We start from the raw sequence: 20044 nt of genomic DNA on the forward strand, positions 1-20044 counted from the left end.
TTGAAGACATCATGTTGAGTGAAATAAGCCAGACCCAAAAGGGCATTTATATATATATAATGACTTCACTGATTGGAAATAATTAGAATAAGCAAACTTATAGGGTCAGAATCTAGAATATAGGTTACTGCAGACATGTACAAGGTTGCTGTTTAGAACTTGGATATGTTTTGGTAATGGATGGTGGTGATGGGAGCACAGCATTGTGAATGCAATTAACAGCACTGAAAAATATATATGAGTATGATTAAAGGAGAAATGTTAGATTGTATATATGGCAAAAGAGTAAATAAAAAAAAATCCATAGACTTACACTACAGGAACAATGAGCCCTAAGTTAAACCATGGACTTTTATTAATTGTACAATTATACAGAGGTACTATCATCAATTATAACAAATATTCCACACCAATGCAAGGTGCTGGAGGTGAGATGGTATATGGAGATCCTGTATTCTATGCATGAGTGTTCTGTAAACCCACCAGTACTCTATTAAAAAAATATGATTATCTATGAGATATTGTTCTAGTTTGCTAGCTGCTGGAATGCACTATACCAGAAACGGAATGACTTTAAAAGAGGGAATTTAATGAATTACTGTTTACAGTTCTAAGGCCGAGAAAATGTCCCAATTAAAACAAGTCTAAAGAAATGTCCAATCAAAGGCATCCAGGGAAAGATACCTTGGTTCAAGAAGGTCGATGAAATTCAGGGTTTCTCTCTCAAGTGAGACGGCACATGGTGAACACAGTCAGAGCTTCTCTCTCGGCTGGAAGGGCACATGGAGAATACGGTGTCATCTATTAGCTTTCTCTCCTGGCTTCCTATTTCATGAAGCTCCCTGGGAGGCGTTTTCCTTCTTCATCTCCAAAGGTTGCTGGTTCGTGGACTCTCTGCATCTCATGGCTTCATCGTTCTGCTCTCTCTGAATCTCCAAAATATTTCCTCTTTTATAGGACTCCAATAAACCAATCAAGACCCACTCAAATGGGTGGAGACATGTCATCCCCTAATCCAATTAAACAACCATTCTTTTTTTTTTATATGGGCAGGTACCAGGAATCAAACCCGGGTCCTCAGGCTTGGCAGGTAAGCATTCTTACCTGCTGAGCCACTGTGGCCCGCCCTAAACAACCACTCTTGACTAAATCACATCACCTAGGGAGATGATCTCATTACAGTTTCAAATATACAGTATTGAATAAGGATTGTTCTACCTTTAAGAAATGGGATTTATATCAAAACATGGCTTTTCTTAAGGGGCATACTTTCTTTTGAACCAGCACAGATATTTTACAGAAAGTACTGAGAGTACTAATGCAAATACCCTGAGTATTTTTCTACATAAAGGAGAAAGTTGAGTGAAAGAATTATACAAAAGTAAGTCAGTTCTAACCATGACATTGTACATGTGATAAAGATGATCTAAAATAAATATTAGGGTAAAGAATCCATTGTAATTTGTTCACTTTCTTACTCTCCATTAAAGCTAGTTATGAAATTCAGCACTTCAAAAAATAAAATCTTAATTCCACATCCTGATCTGCCAGCACTAATTGCTTATTAATACTGCCCTTTAAATGATAAACTCTAACCTATTTAAAATAGTTCTGTACCTGCATCTAAGGTCAAAGTCACTGTTAGAATTTAGAATTTAGAAGCAGCACTAACTAAAGAACAAAGTCACAGATATAGAAGTTAATGAATTTATCTTTTTTTAGGAAAAACAGAAAATGTCTAATATCTGTCACCTGATGACTGTGTTTTACTTCTTAATGATACCTGTGTGAAATTGCATGGCTCCAGTCTTATCAATTGATGCTGATTTTACTCCATAATCCTCTATATCTTTAGTTGAACCTGCTTTACAACAGAATCATAACTGCCCATTAAAAATATTACTAAATTAACTGAAAACATGGTTTACCCAGCTTCTTTGAAGAATAAGCAAGAAAGTTCTCTTCCCAGGTTCCCTTAAAATATAAAAGCTAGTCTCTACTCTTGATTCTTAGTATATCACGATATGTGCTGTAGAATTATTTAGGGTAAACTCTTACTATTGTTTATCATGCCCACAGTACAGGGCCTGACATAGTGTAGGCACTGAATACATGTTGCGTCTATTGATTTGAGTTTGATGGATTTTTCTGGAGCTTGCTTTCATTTTCTGCACCAAGCCACCCTGAGTTTCAGTTTGTTTTCACATGGCTTGTAGCTAAGAAACTTATGTGCTCCTCGTCAATTTGACGTGAAATACGTTCTCCTGTGTGTGGCTGAACCCAGGTGCAAAGATATTCGGTTTTTGACAGATAATTCTAGCCTAACCATGGCCGAGAGGTAGTAATTCTGTTCAAGCATTCAAGAATGTGACCTCTGTTTTTGTTAGGCTAATTTCTAGAGAAGCCACCTGGTGAAACATGAATGTGGAGCTCTTTGTACTTTCTTTACTCAAAGAGAAGAACTTTTAAAATATGCTTTTCATATTTCTGAGGGTATATCTAAATAATGGTGGGATAATGCAGTGCTAATTTAGAGCTGTATGTACCCCAGAAAAACTCGTTCTTAAACCTAATTCATTCCTCTTGCTGTGAACCCACTGTGAGTGAGTAGGACCTTTTGATAAGGTTGCTTTAGGTAAAATCATCAGGATACAAAAACTCATACATACCATGCACCTTACCCTGCCCTTTCATTGACCACATTGTTTCCATCTACCCAATTTATTTTACCCTTTGTCCACCCATTATTTACTTATTCGTTTCTTTATCCTTGTGTTCTAGTTTGCTAGCTGCTGGAATGCAACACACCAGAGAAGGATTGACTTTTAATAAAAGGGGATTTATTTTGTTAACTCTTCAGAGGAAAAGCAGCTAACTTTCATCTGAGGTTCTTTCTTACGTGGGAAGACACAGGGTGATCTCTGCTGGCCTTCTCTCCAGGCTTCTGGGTTCCAACAACTTTCCCCAGGGTGATTCTTTTCTGCATCTCCAACGGCCTGGGCTGAGCTGTGAGTGCTGAGATGAGATATGCTGAGCTGCTTGGGCTGTGCTACATTGAGCTCTCTCATTTAAGCACCAGCCAATTAAGTCAAACGTCCTTCATTGCAGTAGGCACACCTCCTAGCCGACTGCAGATGTAATCAGCAACAGATGAGGTTCACGTACCATTGTCTCATGTCCACAGCAACAGAACTAGGTGCCTTCACCTGGCCAAGCTGACAACTGACTGTAACTACCACACCTTGTTTTTTACTATATGCCTGATATAAGGAGCATCAGGTACAAGTTTTTCACAATCACACAGTCACATTGTAAGAGTTATATCTTTATATAATCATCTATCAGAATAGATCTTGATCTAGTACTAGAGTACTTTATATGCAGAATGAAATTCAGACAGAGAGAAAATCCCCAGAAACGAGAAGTGGAATATCAACAGAATCCAGAAAAGGGAGAGGTCAGGAGGGGCCATGTGACAGAGGGAGTCCAGAACCAAGGATCACCAGTTACCAACACCAGAATGCTGCAGTCTTCAGGGAGAAAGCATCACCTTGTAATGCCTTGATTTGGACTTTCTCCTAACCTCAAAACCATTGGCCATTAAATTCCCATTGTTTAAACTGATCCATTGCATCAGTGTTTGCTTGAGCAAAATTACGTGAGGAGCCCAAGAAACTAAAATAAATGCGTATAAAGGAAAGTGAAAGTTCATAATTTCACAATATTTAGATTATGGCAATCTAATATTTTAGGCAATCAATATTTTACTTTTAGAATTTTAACTAGTATCACTAGGATATTATTTAAGAGTATTTTTCTTATGCAGCCTTGTCTCAAGGACAAATGGTAACATGGTTCATGAATTAATATTTAAGCAACTTTCTGGTCTACACCAGTAAATGCATTTCCTGTTTAGAGTAGAGGAGATGAAAATTTGTGCATTCATTAAAATTGGTTTAATATTATTTTGTGGTAGAATGGAAAATAAGAAAAAGTAGAAATTTTATTTTGACAACGTGGGTACAGTTTGCTTTATGAAATATGGCTTTAAAATCAAATTTAAATGAACCACTGGAGTTTGCTCTTAAACTATACTTTGAATAATTTTACTATAGTGCAGTCCATTAATTTCTTAAGTTAATATTCTTCTGGATACCTGTTTTCCATTCATTAATTTATATATTAACCTTATAAAAATAAAAAAGCTGAGTGGAAAGTATGGGTCTTCAAAAAGATTAATTTTACAATATAAAGAGAGAATGGAGGATCAGGGTTTTGTAGTATATTTTGAAGAATGGTCTGACTGTCCTTTAGGCTGGTTGCTGCTACCAAATCAAAGTTTCTATCAAACCAATGACTCCACCAAACTTCTATATTCCAACCGTCCTCTTCTTTACATAAAATAATCTGTTGGGATCCTTGGTGGGGAGAAGAGAAGAGCTAACAACGCTGTCCTGCACTTACACACATGAAGGGCAGACCTGCTTCCAGCCCCATCTGAACGCAGGGCCAGAAAACTGGCACCTCCAAGTCATCCCCCCATTGCTATAAGAGCTTTACTTACAGTCCACTCAGTTATCTTAAAGCATTGAAGAAAGAGTGAAAAAAAACCTTAGTTCCTATCCCACCTGGCGCACAGTATACCTTTGGTAATAATTGTTAGTTGAGCATATGAATGAATACTTCAGATTATTGAAAATTAGGCAATCCAAATTTTAAATAAATTTTATTTAAATAAATTTTAATTTTTAAATTTAAAAATTTCAATTTTAAATTTTAAATTTAGCTGTTCGGTTAGCTTTCTGTGTACCATGGAAAAGTTTATCAAGCCAAATATCATGCTGCAGCGTAGCCCTAAGACTTGTCACAGTAGAACTTGTGCAAACCATTAAATTACTACAGGTTTCAATGTCTTCTTGGTTGGTTGGTTGGATTTTCTCTAAATGGAACACTCCTGCTTGCCCCAGAGAGTTGTGGAAGCCAGAAGAGAGAAAGTAAATGACAATGTTCTGTAGGTCATTAACTGGTATTAAAATTGAAGATTATCATTCTTATACTAATATACAATGCTGTCATACAGTTGAATTTTTATTAGACTATGAGAAATGAATGCTGGGCAAATTCTTGAAATGCTACATCATTTTCCTAAGCTATTTACCTAACCGTGATCTTTTTTTAAAAAAGAAAATGAAGTTAACTTGGCAGGGCTTTTCTCTCGGATCCTACCCAATTCATGCTTTCTGAAATGCTCACAAATCATCTACTCAAAAAATTGTTCTCAATTTTTTTCTGGATCAGCATTAAACCTCACTATCTGGGTTACAAATCCTTCCTTTCTTTAACTTAAAAGTTAGAACAGATTCACTTCCCAGGATTTCTGGCATTTTCCTCTGCTCCTTTTTTTTTTTAGAAATCATTATGTTAACTCTTAAAAAGAGTAGAAACAGCATCAAACTTAGACTCAGTTGTTTAGAATTCAGTTTCATGGCCTGGTAAGGCACCTGAGGAAGATGGGGAAAGAACAAGCTCCCTACCTCTCCATATCCCTATTTCCTAATCCCTAAAATGAACATGAAGAATATACCTTGCTCGGTTGTAGTGAGGTTTAAACTCAATAAGACATGGGAAAGAGGTTTTTAAATTATGAAACTTTATACAAATATGTTAGTAACACATAATTATTCTGTAATAATAATAAAGTTATCATTTACGAAATGTCTCTCCTTGCTTAATTCTGTCCTCTCTTTCAGTACGAAATGTCTTTCCGTGCTTAATTCTGTCCTCTCCTTCAGTACTCACCACCCAATATGTATTGCTACCCCTATTTTAAAGATGAGGACACTAAGACTCAGAGGGGTTAAGTACTGTCCAAAGTCACAGGCTAAGAAACAGCGGAGCCAAATTCAAACCCAGGTCTCTGACTCCAAAACCTATGCTCTTAACCCTTGCCCCAAATTCTACTGCAAACTCCCTGCTATTTGGTCCCCGCTATTTGTTCAGAGGCATGAACTCATTTACGCAAGGAAGCTGTTTTCAGCAGCTGACAGACCTTTACCCTGTGGTTCTAAACTCTTCAGTTTGAAAACCATTCTAATTTTTAGAAGAGACAGAAACCACATAGCTGATTAATAGTTCTGAACTCTCTTATTTTTCTGCTAACACCATCCCATCTTCTGAAAGCAGCAGGCCTCTTTTTCTTTCTTTCTTTATCTGGAAACACATCCTGTATTTTCCATGTTTCATAACCTCAATTCCTTTAGTCTCTAGCCTAGGTGAGAAGGTTACCAATTTAATCAGAAAGGCTTGAGTTGGTTAAATAGATATTTGGCCAAGTACATGATTTATACATGATAATTATTGAGTTACTAACCCATCTCCATGAGTCTTTCCCATAATTCCTACCCATACTGATTTCTCCATCTTTCAATTTTCTCTGTTTTACATTAATAGACATTATCACATCATCATGTTTTTGTATGAAAATAGTGGCTTCATAAGTGAATGTCCTGGATCGTGAACTAGATCAAAAATTATCAAGGACAGTGACAACACCATCTAAAATTATTGCTTAATAATGCTTACGAAATATTTCTTTGGCAGTGTTTTACATTGAAAATTAGCATAACTATGATTATTGTAAAACTTTGACAATTAAATGATCAGAGGAGTAGACATAGCTTGTATGAATGTTGCCTTGCATTAGTGACAAGATATCACAATTCCTACAAACCATAAGTGTGTTACTCCAAGTGGTGCTTCTGAAGAACACACAGTTGCATTATCATTATCATTTGAACATTTAAAAATACACTGAACGCAGGGTGCAAGGGTAATTCCATGGTAGAATTCTCACCGGTCAAGCAGGAGACCCAAGTTTGATTCCCTGTCCATGTACTTCCCCCACCTCAAAAAAAAAAAAATGCACTGAACTATTCTTCCAAGATATATATCATGTGTGCCTTTTAATTACAATCAATTTTCAAAAAGTATATTTTGAACTTAATGCAACTCTCTGCAATTTAATTCCCAAGAGTATTTTTGCATTTACTCTTATAATCTCTGCAACCTTCATTTTCTTAGAAATTCCATATTTTCTTTTCTAAAAATCCTTTTAATCTTACATAATAATTATAGAATCAATCAGTTTTTAAAATGTCATGAGCTGATAAGCACATCTTGACCCAATTGAAAATTCATGCAATTTTGTGATAATAACCACTTCAAGATAAACATCCTTGGCAAGATATCACTGAGAAAAGAACAATGCTAAAACTTAACATCCAACTTAGTTTAGTGTATAGAAAGTGGTACCATATTTCCTTAGACTATATTAATAAGTGATTGTAGTGAAGCAAAGAGAGACATTGTGGGAAATAATGTAAAGACCCATTTCCTTGCTTTTTGGAAAAGTGTAATCCTGAGCACTAGCTAAAATACTTCATCTATCTAAAATGGTTTTGCAACAATCATGTGTTGTGTAGTCCAAAACATTTTCCTTCTCTTTACAAAGATCTTAAAGTTTATTCCAATTAATTCTGTTCCAAGAATTTCAAAAACACTTTTGTTTGCGGAAGTCTGAGTTTCCAAAGTACTGGTTTAGATTCTAATGTATTTCAGATATTAAATAGGAATCTAATTAAGGTGAGATTTGGGGCTCAACAGGAGAAATGCTGAATTGTTCATGTATTACTTGGGGTTAAGTTCCTCTTCATAGAAAAATTGTTTAATTTAGGAATCATTGTTTGTATAGAATATCTTTTTCGTCCTGTTTTGACAATTTTTTTTTCCTCTTTTGTCAAGGTATCAGATACACACCGGACTTCAACATTCTATCATAAGACCTTCCCAACCCAACTGTTTACCTCTGGACAATGCAACCCTACCTCAAAAGCTGAAGGAGGTTGGTTATTCAACACACATGGTTGGAAAATGGCACCTGGGCTTTTATAGAAAGGAATGCATGCCCACCAAAAGAGGATTTGACACCTTTTTTGGGTCCCTGTTAGGAAGTGGTGACTACTACACACACTACAAATGTGACAGCCCTGGGATGTGTGGCTATGACTTATACGAAAATGACAATGCTGCCTGGGACTATGACAACGGCATATACTCCACGCAGATGTACACTCAAAGGGTGCAGCAAGTCTTAGCTTCTCACAATCCCCAAAAGCCTCTATTTTTATATATCGCCTACCAAGCTGTTCACTCGCCCCTGCAAGCCCCCGGGAGGTATTTTGAACACTACCGATCCATTATCAACATAAACAGGCGCAGGTACGCGGCCATGCTCTCCTGCTTAGATGAAGCAATCAACAATATAACCCTGGCTCTTAAGACATACGGCTTCTATAACAATAGCATTATCATCTACTCCTCAGATAACGGCGGCCAGCCCATGGCAGGCGGAAGTAACTGGCCTCTCAGAGGCAGCAAAGGGACATACTGGGAAGGAGGGATCAGGGCTGTTGGCTTCGTGCATAGCCCACTTCTGAAAAACAAGGGGACCGTGTGCAAGGAGCTGGTGCACATCACGGACTGGTACCCCACTCTGATTACACTGGCTGAGGGGCAGATTGACGAGAACGTTCAGTTGGATGGCTACGACGTATGGGAGACCATAAGCGAAGGCCTCCGTTCACCTCGCGTCGATATTTTGCACAACATTGACCCCATATACACCAAGGCAAAAAACGGCTCCTGGGCGGCCGGCTATGGGATCTGGAACACGGCGATCCAGTCAGCCATCCGAGTGCAGCACTGGAAATTACTTACAGGAAACCCTGGGTACGGCGACTGGGTGCCCCCTCAGTCCTTCAGCAACCTGGGGCCCAATCGGTGGCACAACGAACGGATCACGTTGTCAACTGGCAAAAGCGTGTGGCTCTTCAATATCACAGCCGACCCGTACGAGCGAGTGGACTTGTCCAGCCGCTACCCCGGCATCGTGAAGAAGCTCCTGCGGAGGCTCTCCCAGTTCAACAAAACCGCCGTACCGGTCAGGTACCCCCCCAAAGACCCCAGGAGTAACCCTCGGCTCCATGGAGGGGTCTGGGGACCATGGTATAAAGAGGAAAGCAAGAAAAAGAAAGCAAGCAAAAATAAGGTTGAGAAAAAGCCGAAGAAAAGCAAGAGAAGGAAGAAGACGCAGCAGAAAGCAAGCTCATTTGCAAATTGCCACCCAGGCGTCGCTCTCGGATAAGTGCAAATTTTTCTTTTTGGTTAAACCTAAATCAATTCTGCCCCTTTCACCTGTTTTCCCGTCAAGCCAGTAAATTTAGCTCAATAATATCACTGCCCTAAGCCTCAGGCTTGTTTTCATGCTGTGCCACTGCAGAGACTTCTCCCCCGGGCCGGCTCACCCAGAGCCCATTCTGCTCCGTGCCAAAGACCTAATTCACTCTTACGAGCCGCGCTTCAAGGGCCGAGATGCTTGATTCTCTTGCTCCTTCATGAAAGGTGGTCAGCAATGAGTTCAACTGCTGTGCTTCGGTCAATGAACTAAACACTATGCCTTAAATTACAACAGGAAACTGTAACTCAACAATCAACAAACATGCCGGTTTGATGGAAGTTACGAGGTAGCAGGCGTAAAGCGCCTTAGATGAAACCTGTACAAAGGTTCTGTTTCTTCAAAGGCTTTGAAAAATATATTTTCTTGGTAAATTTTTGTATCTTTAGCATGGTAAAAACAAAGTGTCTTGAATGAATCCTGTTTCATGTATCATTTCCTTTCCTGTGAAAACAAGCTGTTTTTATAACATGTAGACAGCTTGCCCCTCATTTCATCATGTCTGAGAGAATGGCAAATGAGAATGTTTGAGCACACTCCCCCCCAAAAATGAATGTAACTATTTTCTAAACATTTTAATAGAGTGGCATTTAATAAAGGACGTAATTTATTTTTGCAGAAAAAAATTAATTATTTTGTTACCATAAAGTTATATAAATGCCTTTTTATTTTATTTTTACTTACTGCATACCATTAGAAGAATCCTATTTCTTATCTTCAAGATTACCAAGCACTGTAATGCTATAAATTACTGTAAGACTCTGTGAACTTATAGAATATAAAGAGAAAGTTATTCAGAAAAAAATTACAGTTGTCATTGTCCACCATTATTTTGAATGTAATACGGTGCATATTTTCCTTACTAATTACCTAGAAACTCAGTGTTTGGTGCAGAGTTGAGACAATCTTTTGTATCTTTCAAATAAACTTTATTTATGTATCTATTAAAAAGATTTATTTAATGGGGCTAGCAAATTTACTGACTTTTCTAATTTAACTTATAAATCAATTTATATTATTCATCTTAAAAAATAAAAATTTTGTAGAAAAGTGTTTGAGATTATGATTTGCCAGCTATCATGATAATAGAATAAGGATTTTTCAAATAAGAAATGTTTCCTCTTCATTACTGTATGAAGAAAGATGTTAATGACCCTACTCTTGTAGAGAATAGATCCTGAAATAGATGAAATGGCTCCTGCCTGGATCCATTGTTGTGAAAAATTGAGTTTGGAACTCACACTGGAAAGCATCCCCAGGAAGACGGAAGTAGCATTATTTGCAACAAAGTTTACCCTGGTCATCCCTGAACACTGACTGATTGTTTCCTATTGGTCCTGGATCTTTCTTTATAATAAACCACATAGTTTACACTTAAAAGCTCACAGATGGCTAGAACGGTGGTTTGCTTCTCACTAGTGCGGTTTTCCAGTTTCACCTGAATAGTATCCCATCATCTTTATCAGAAAATACTTTGTGGCTATGGCTACATGTCTGGAATGTGAGTAGATACAAAAAACATTTTCTTCAAATCAGAAAGACGAAAACAAGCTCTGGGGTGCTTTGCTACCAGCAAAAACGTTTACCCCATGTCTGACATGATTCCTCTGAAGTTTTAAACCCTTTCCATACTTTTTAAACATATTAGTGAATATTACAGTTTCCTTAAGCAGGACTGTTTTTATGCATTTTAATATTTAATTTTGCAGGGTATTTATAAATGTGTCATTGGGATTAGTTCCCTAAGCATTGTTTTTACAGGGTTCTTGAGTACACATACAGTGACTTTGTCAGTAGCAGTCAAAATGTATGCCATTAGCAGGAAAGACCTGGCTTGCCAAAAGGAGCAAGCCAAATTCTTATGTCTTTCTTCTTAGGGAATCAGACTTATTAAAATTTATTCATTCATTCCACAGATATTTAGTAAATCCTACTATGTGCTTGGAAATATTTTTGATGCTTAGGATGTGTAGGTGAACAAAATGGACAAAAATTCTTGTCCTTGTGCTGCTTTAATTCTAGCTGAGTAAGACAGACAAGAAATAATAGACATAACTAATAAGGAAATTAGATGATATAAAATAGTGTGAAAAAAGAAAGAGAAGTGGAGGGTAAGGAGAGGATTCATGTAACAATACATCCAATCATCCATTCACTGAACTGCACATAATAATATATTCTGGGATATGATGATGAGCAATCAGGGTCCTTGCTTTTAGGTACTGTACATTCTCCAGGGAGATATAGCCATGAATCAACCCAAATCCTGCCCCCCACCCCACCACCCCCATCACCATCCCTTTTATTTTACTTCTTTTCTTTATGATCTGTCTCCTCCCACTAAAATATAATATTCTTAGAGGATTTCTGTGTTTGACTTACCTCTCTATTGCCAGTATGTAAAACAATGCCCGGCTCATAATCAGTGTGCAGTACATAATTGTGGAATGAGTAAGTAAACAAAATAATTTATATATATATATATATATGTATGTATGTATATGTATATATATCCATATGTTCAGCTGCATTTGCTTGAGTTTCTGCTTTCTATTTCTTGTATAGGGATTTTTAGGGCTGAAAAACATCTAATCAATCCTTGTTCCTGCTATCATAATAACAACAATTATGTGAGGTGCAGAAATTTGTACACTATAAACAACTAACTCTAATAATAAATCACATGTAACCATAAAAGCCAAACAAAAAAATCACACAAAATTGAGGGCAAAATTTCGCCATATTATCTTTATTACCCCCATAGGAAAGAATACAATATTTGAACACTACATTGATTATTGCAGAATACAGTAGCTTAAATGAGAATTTCCAGAAAGGAGAGAAGGGAGCTTAAATTCCTAATAACTTTTTTCCTTTTTTTATTTTTTGCAAATAATTTTTATAGGAAATTATGAAAGGGAAAATATAAATACTAAATAAACCTCTTTTTTCATTGGGTAATGAAGCCAAATCAGTTATACCTCACATGCTTGGGTATTTTACAAAACTTTCAAACTTGGCAAAGCAAGAACTCTGCTTTTTAAAGATATATTTTCCTTTAGCATTTTATTGGCTATAGCCTCTCTTCAAAATCCAATTATCATTGGTTAGAAAGGGCTTATTAAAAGCATGACAACAAAATGCTGCCTTTGGGAGTTAAGGAACAAATGTATTTACTTAACTTTTCATTTCATTTCTATGATTTGAAAATTCCTTCCTCTAAGGCTTGTTAAAACCTTGTAACATTCTTTGCCAATTGGCTTATGCAATTTTGGGGAAAATCTGTCTTGACAATTGAAAAGGAACAAGAAAAAATTACATAGTCTAAGTAAAAATGTCTACACATATACTCTTTGTGAAATACTTGAGCTGATAGTTAGAAGTGGAGAGGATCTTATCTCATGGGTCAAATAAAAGTAAAATTTGCCTTTTCAGAAACAGTTTGCAATAAGGTATTGCATTTCCACATACTTTTAACTTTTATAATAACCACATCCACCTTTGCCATTCAATACGCACACATGCAGTTCACACCAAGATCCAAACATTTCAATGACTCCTATAACATTTTGTAACGTTCTTACTTGATTAAATGAGTCATCTTCTTTAGCAGCTTTGTTGAAATATAATTCACATATCCCACAATCCACCCATTTAAAGCATACAATTCAATGGTTATTATATTCACCGATATGTGCAAACATCACCACATATTAGAATTTCCATCATCTCAAACAGAAACTCTATACCCTTTAGGTATCACCTCCCTATCCCCCCCCAACCTACCCCCAGCCCTAAGCAACCACTAATCTACCTTCTGTCTCTATAGATGTTCCTTTTCTTTACTTTCATGTAAATGGAATTATATAGTATATAGTCTTCTCTGACTGCCATCCTTTATGTAGCATAATGTTTTCAAGGTTCATCCATGTTGCAGCATGTATGAGTACTAGATTCCTTTTTTTATGACCAAATAATATTCCATTGTGTAGATATACCACATTTTGTTTATCTGTTCAGCCATTTATGGACATTTGGGTTCTTTATGACTAAAGCTGCTATAAATATTTTATGATCAAGATTTTTATGGACATGTTTTCATTTCTCTTGTATACATAACTATGAGTAGAATTGCTGGGTCATTTGGTAACTTTAAGTTTAATCATTTGAGGAACTGCCAGACTGCATTCCAAAGCAGTTGCACCATTTAGGTTCTCACCAGCACAGTGTGAGGGTCCCAGTTTTTCCACATTTTCACCAACACATGATACTATCTATTTTATTCTAGCCATCCCAGTGAATATGAAGTGGTATCTCATTGTGATTTTGATTTGCATTTCTCTGAAGATAAATGATTCTGAGCGTTTTTTCATGTGCTTATTGGTCAATTGTATTCCTTCTTTGGAGAAATTATTCAGGTCTTTTGCCCATTTTTAATTGGGTTATTTTTCTATTTATTATTGAGTTGTAAGACTTCTTTATATAGTCTACGATAAAGTTTGAATTTAGGCTGATATAAATAGATCACCCAACAACAATAGGATAACTATTCTTTTAAAGAGTACATGAATCATTTTCCAAGTTAGAATACATGCCGCGTGATAAAACAAAGCTCAGTAAATTTAATGAGAATGAAACTATACAAAATATTTTCAGTGAACACAGTGGAATTATATTAGAAATATGAAGAAATCCAGGAAAGCTCTCATATTTTGAAATTTTAAAACTTTGGTCAAAGAAGAAATCACAAGGGAATTTATTGAAATAAAATGAAAATACAAGACTTCAAAAATTATGGTTTATAGCTAAAGCAATGTAAAGGAAGATACATCTTAAAACAATACTCAAGCATCCACCTCAAAAGCTATAGAAAAGATTAATTCAAATCTAAAGTAAGCAAAAGAGAAAATCATAATGATTAAAGCAGAAATTAATGAAAAAATAAAATATAAAGAAAATTAATGAAATCAAAAGATAGATCTTTGAAAAAGCTAGCAAAATTGATAAGCTTTTGCTAGATGGAACAATAAAAGAAGATTAAAGGAAAACAGAAATAACCGTTAGCTAAAACGAAAAAAGGCCCATCATCAATACTTACTGTATAAAAATTAAAAGTATTATAAGGAAATATTGCAACTTTTTGACAAATAATTAAGCAACTTAGATATAGAAGACAAAATCCCAAAAAGACACAAATTACCAAAGAAATGACACCAGAATTAAAAACCTGAATTAAGCTAGAAAACGTAAAAAAAAAAATTTGAAATAGTAATTTAAAAATATTTCCATGCCCAGATGGCCTCAGTGGTGAATGCTATTAAATTTTATAGGAGAAATAATTCTTATTCTATGCAAAATTTTTAGAAAACAATGCTAACATTATTCAATGCCAAAACCAGTCAAAGACAAAACAAGAAAAGAGCAGGAAAGAATAATATATCTCATGAACATAGATGAAAAAAATCCTTTTCGAATTATTATCAAAGCAAATCTAGCAGCATATAAAAGGATTATACCCTACAATGTGAGGAGGGAGGGAATTCCAGAGTAACAAGAATCAATTGATATAATGTACCCTACTAATAAAATAAAAGACAGAATCCATATGATTGTCTCCACAGATGCAGGAAAGACATTTGATAAAATCCCAAACATATTCATAATAACTAAAGCTACAGCTAAGGATATAAACTAGGAATAAAAGGAACTTCCTCAGTCCATTAAGAGCATCTACCAAAAAACAAACAAACAGCAACAATAAAAAGAACTAGTGCTAACATTACTCTTAATAGTGAAAGAATATGAATGTTACCCTATCACCACCACTACCAAAGGTGGAAACAATTCCACTCATCACTTTTATACAACATTTTATGGGAGGTTGTAGCCAAGTACAATATGGCAGGAAAAATAAGGTGAAAAAGTAAGAAGTAAAATTGTCTTTATCTAGCAATGGCATGAGTTTAATGCAGAAAATCCTAAGGAATCTGGTAAAACAAAACAAAACAAAACTCTACTACAACAAATAACAAGGTTTAGCAAAAGTCACAAGATAGATGATTAACATGTAAAAATAAATTGTTGGTCTATATACTAACCACAATCTGAAAATAAAATCAGGAAATAATTCCTTATACAATAGCAGCAAAAAGAATAAAATAACCAAAGTATAAAACTTATACAAGCAAATAAATTACAGTACTTTGAGAAAAATCAAAGGTCTTAAAGAAGGGAGAAACATATAAGAGTCATGGTGAAGACTCAATATTGTTAACATGGCAATTTTCCCCAAACTCAATCCTTGCCAAATGAATTTCAGAAAGCCATTTTTTTTGTAGATATTGACAAAGCTGATAATAGATGAAAATGAAAATGGAAAGGATCAAGAATAGTCTTTTTCTTTGAAGAAGAATAAGTTTGGATGACTAACACTATCTTTTTTTTTCTTTATTAGAGAAGTTACAGCTTCACAGAACAATCCTACATAAAATACAAGATTCCCATATACACCCCATCACCAACACCATGCATGGTTGTGGAACATTTGTTACCATTGATGACAGCATCTTTTTATAATTGTATTACTAATTAAAGTCCATGATTTAACTTGTGGTTCAATGTTTGTATAGCATAGGTCCATGGATTTTTAAAATCTGGTTATAACATTTCTCCTTTCAGTCATATTCACTTATATATTTCAGTGCAATTGATTGCATTCACAATGTTATGCTACCATCACCTCTATCCATTACCAAAACACTTCATCATTCCAAAAAGGAACTCTGTATGCTTTAAGCCTTAATTTCCCATCCCCTACCTCACCCTATCTCCTGGGGACCTATATTACAGATTCTGACTGTATGAATTTTCTTATTCTAATTGTTTCAAATCAGTGAGATCATATTGATCATGTCCTTTTGTGTCTGGTTTATTTCCCTCAAGATGATGTCTTCCGGGTTCATCCATGTTGTTACATGTATCATTCCTTTATGTGGATGAATAATATTCTGTTGTGTGTATATGCCACGTTTTATTTATTTCTTCAGTGGTTCGTGGGCACTTGTACTGCTTCCATCTTTTGGGAATTATGGCTAATGTTGCTATGAACATTGGTGTACAAATATTCGTTTGAGTTTCTGCTAGCAATTCTTTCTGGTATATACCTTAGAATGAGTTTGCTGGGTCATATGGTAGTTCCATAATTAGCTTTCTCCAGAGCCTCCAAACTGTCTTCCACAGCAGCTGCACCATTTTACATTGCCACGAGCAAAGAATGAACGTCCCTATTTCTCTGCATGCTCTCCAACACTTGTCATTTTCTGTTTTCTAAACAGCAGCCATTCTAATGTGTGTGAAATGGTGTCTCATTATGGTTTTGATTTGCATTTTCCTGAGGTCTAATTATATTGAGCATCTTTTCATGTGTTTGCTGTCCATTTGTATATCTTCTCTGGAGAAATGTCTGTTCAAGACTTTTACTTCTTTTCAATTGGGCTGTTTGTCTTTCTGTTGTTAATTTGAACTATCTATTTATATATTCTGGATACGTGATTTCCAAACATGCTCTCCCTCTATGCAGGACATCTTTTAACATTCATGACAAAGTCCTTTGAGGAACAAAAGATTTTTACTTGAGGAGACCCCATTTGCCTATTTTTTTCTTTTGTTGCTTGTGCTTTGGGTGTAAAGTCTTGTCCTGTTCCTGACCATATAGGTAAAGTTTTCAGTCTTTCACTATTAGGTAGAATTTTAGCTGTGGGTTTTTCACATATGCCCTTTATCTTGATGAGGTATTTCCCTCTATTTCTAGTGCTCTAAGTGTTTTTATATAAAAAAAGAAAGGTGCTGTACTTTGTCAAATGCCTTCTGTGCACTGATTAAGATGATCATGGTTTTTTTTCCCTTAATTCTGTTAATGTGGTATATTATATTAATTGATTTCTTATGTTGAATCACCTTGCATGCCAGGGATAAATCCCAGGTGGTGCTAGTGTATAATTCTTTTACTATTCCATTAGATTTGGTTTGATAGAATTTTGTTAAGGATTTTTGCTTCTATATTCATAAGAGTTATTAATCTGTAGTTTTCTTTCTTGAGTATCTTTATCTGGCTTTGGTATGAGAGTGATGTTGGCCTTGTAGAATGACTTAGGAGTGTTCCCTTCACTTCACTTCTTTGGAAGAGTTTGTGCAGAACTGGAGTTAATTCTTCTTAGAATGTATGGTACAACTCGCCTGTGAAGCCATCTGGTCCTGAATGTTTCTTTGTTGGGAGTTTTTTGATGACTGATTCGATCTCTTTACTATTATTGGTTTGTTGAGATCGTCTATTTCTTTTTGAGTCAATGTAGGTAATTTGTGTGTTTCTAACACTTTATCCATTTCATCTAGGTTATTTAATTTATTAGCATACAATTGTTCAAAATTTCCACTTATAGTCCTTTATATTTCAATGGGGTGAGAAGTAATGTCCCTCTTTTCATTTCTGATTTTTGTTATTTGTTTCCTCTCTCTTTTTTTCTTCCTTTCTCTAGCTAAGGGTTTGTTGATTTTGTTGGTCTTTTCAAAGACCCAGCTTTTGGTTTTATTGATTCTCTATTGTTTTTTTTTTTCCTATTTCATTTGTCTCTGCTCTAACCTGTTATTTCCTTCCTTATGCTTGCTTTGGGTTTAGTTTGCTTTTCATTTTCTAGTTCTTCCAGTTTTGAGGGTAGGTCTTTGATTTGAAATCATTCCTCTTTTTAATGTAGACATTGAAAGCTATAAGTTTTCTTGACAGCCCTGCCTTCACTGAATCCCCTAAGTTTTATATTATATTTTCATTTTCATTGACCTCAAGATATTTCCTATTTTGCTTCTGACTTCCTCTTTAATCCATTGGTTGTTTAAGAGTAGTTAATTTAAGAGTAGTTAACTGTCCCCATTTGTTAATTAATTTCTAGTGTTATTCCAGTGTGGTTGGAGAATATGCATTGTATGATTTCAATAGTTTTGAATTTATTAAGACTTATTCTGTGACCCAACATATAGTCCTTCCTGGAATGATCTATGTGTACTTGAGAAGAAAGTGTAGTCTGTTTTTATCAGATACAGTGTTATATATATATAGCCTAGATAGTTTAGTGAAGCATTCAAGTTCTGTATTCCTTACTGATCTTCTGACAAGATCATTAATTAATGAATCATTCTATCCATTATTGAGAGTGGTGTGTTGAAATCTCCTTCTATTAATTAGAACTGTCCATTTCTTCCTCTAAATCTATAATTATTTGCTTCATATATTTGGAGGTGTTGCTGTTACGTGCATATGTATTTATAATTGCTACATCTTCCTGTTGAACTGTACTCTTTATTAGTATGTAGTGACCATCTTTGTCTCTCATAATGGCTTTTTACTTAAAATGTATTTTATCCGATATTAGTTCAGCCACCCCAGCTCTCTTTTGGTTATTACTTGCATGTTATGTTGTTTTCCATTCTTTCACCATCAACCTACTTGTATCTTTGACTTCAAGTTGAGTCTCTTACAGACAGCATACAGTTGGGTCATGCCTCTTTATTCATTCACCCAATCTCTCTCATTTGATTGGAGAGTTTAATTCATTTACATTAAAAGTCTTTTTTTGTACTTGTGACCACTTATACCTTTGTAATTTTATGTCCAAAAACTTAGATTTATCATTGCTTTTATGCATTTGCATTTTAGCACCCATAGGAAATAAAAAAATGGGGTTACATACCAAACAACATAATACAATATTACTGGCATTTATAATTACCCAAATGGTTCCCTTTACCACAGTCTTTATTTCTTTCACTGCTTTGAATCACTGTCCAGTGTCCTTTAGTTTCTATCTGAAGAACTCCCTTCAACATTGCTTTAGGGCAGCTCTAGTGATAATGGACTCCCTCAACTTTGTTGTTCAAGTAAATTTTAATCTCCCCCTCAATTTTGAAAAGAAATCTCATTGGATATAAAATTCTTGGATGTATTTTTTCAGCACTTTAAGTAATTCAACCAACTGTCTTCTTGGCTCCATAATTTCTGAAGAGGAATTGGAACTCAATCCCATTGGAACTCTCTTGCATGTAATGCGTAGCTTCTCTCTTGCATCTTTCAGAATGCTCTCTTTGTCCTTGGCTTTTGAAAGTGTCAGCAATGTATGTATTTTTCTTTATCATTATCCTGTGGGGTGTTCTCTGAACTTCCTTGATGTGCATGTCAACATCTTTCACTACATTTGGGAAGTTCTCAGTCATTATTTCTTTGACTATTCTTGCTGTCCCTTTCTCTCTTTCTTTTCCTTCTGGGACCCCCATAATGTGTATATTGGTATGCTTGATTGTGTCCCATAGCTGTCTTGGGCTACTTTCACTTATATTTTTCATTTTTCTTTCTGCTCCTCAGCCTTTATGTTTTGCATGGGCAGGCACCGGGAATCGAACCCAGGTCTCTGGCATAGCAGGTGAGAACTCTGCCTGCTGAGCCACTGTGGGCCCTCAGCCTAACTTTTTTAATGTGTGTTGTCTTGAAGTTCACTGATTCTTTCTTCTCCCATCTCCAAACTCCTGATATACTCATGGGAATTTTTCATTTCAATTATTGTAGTCTTCAATTCCAGTAGTTCTGGTTGACTCTTTTTTAAAATTTCTATCTTTTTACAGATTTCCTCATACGGCTCATTTGTTGTTTTCCTGATACCCTTTAGTTCTTTCCCTGTTCTTTCCTTCATCTCCTTAAGCACTTTTGGG

General features: G+C 35.6%; 1 protein-coding gene across 1 annotated transcript in view; it reads left to right on the plus strand.

The window, feature by feature from the left end:
• ARSJ (arylsulfatase family member J) overlaps positions 1-10933 on the plus strand; it is a 97116-nt gene extending 86183 nt beyond the window's left edge. The window contains exon 2 of the mRNA XM_077142455.1: positions 7801-10933. Coding sequence (XP_076998570.1) covers positions 7801-9202 — 1402 coding nt within the window. The 3' untranslated portion in view covers positions 9203-10933. The remainder of the gene's footprint in view (positions 1-7800) is intronic.
• Positions 10934-20044: the final 9111 nt, after the last annotated feature.

The sequence above is a fragment of the Tamandua tetradactyla genome, chromosome 24 (assembly GCF_023851605.1).
Source record: "Tamandua tetradactyla isolate mTamTet1 chromosome 24, mTamTet1.pri, whole genome shotgun sequence".
NCBI lineage: Eukaryota > Metazoa > Chordata > Mammalia > Pilosa > Myrmecophagidae > Tamandua > Tamandua tetradactyla.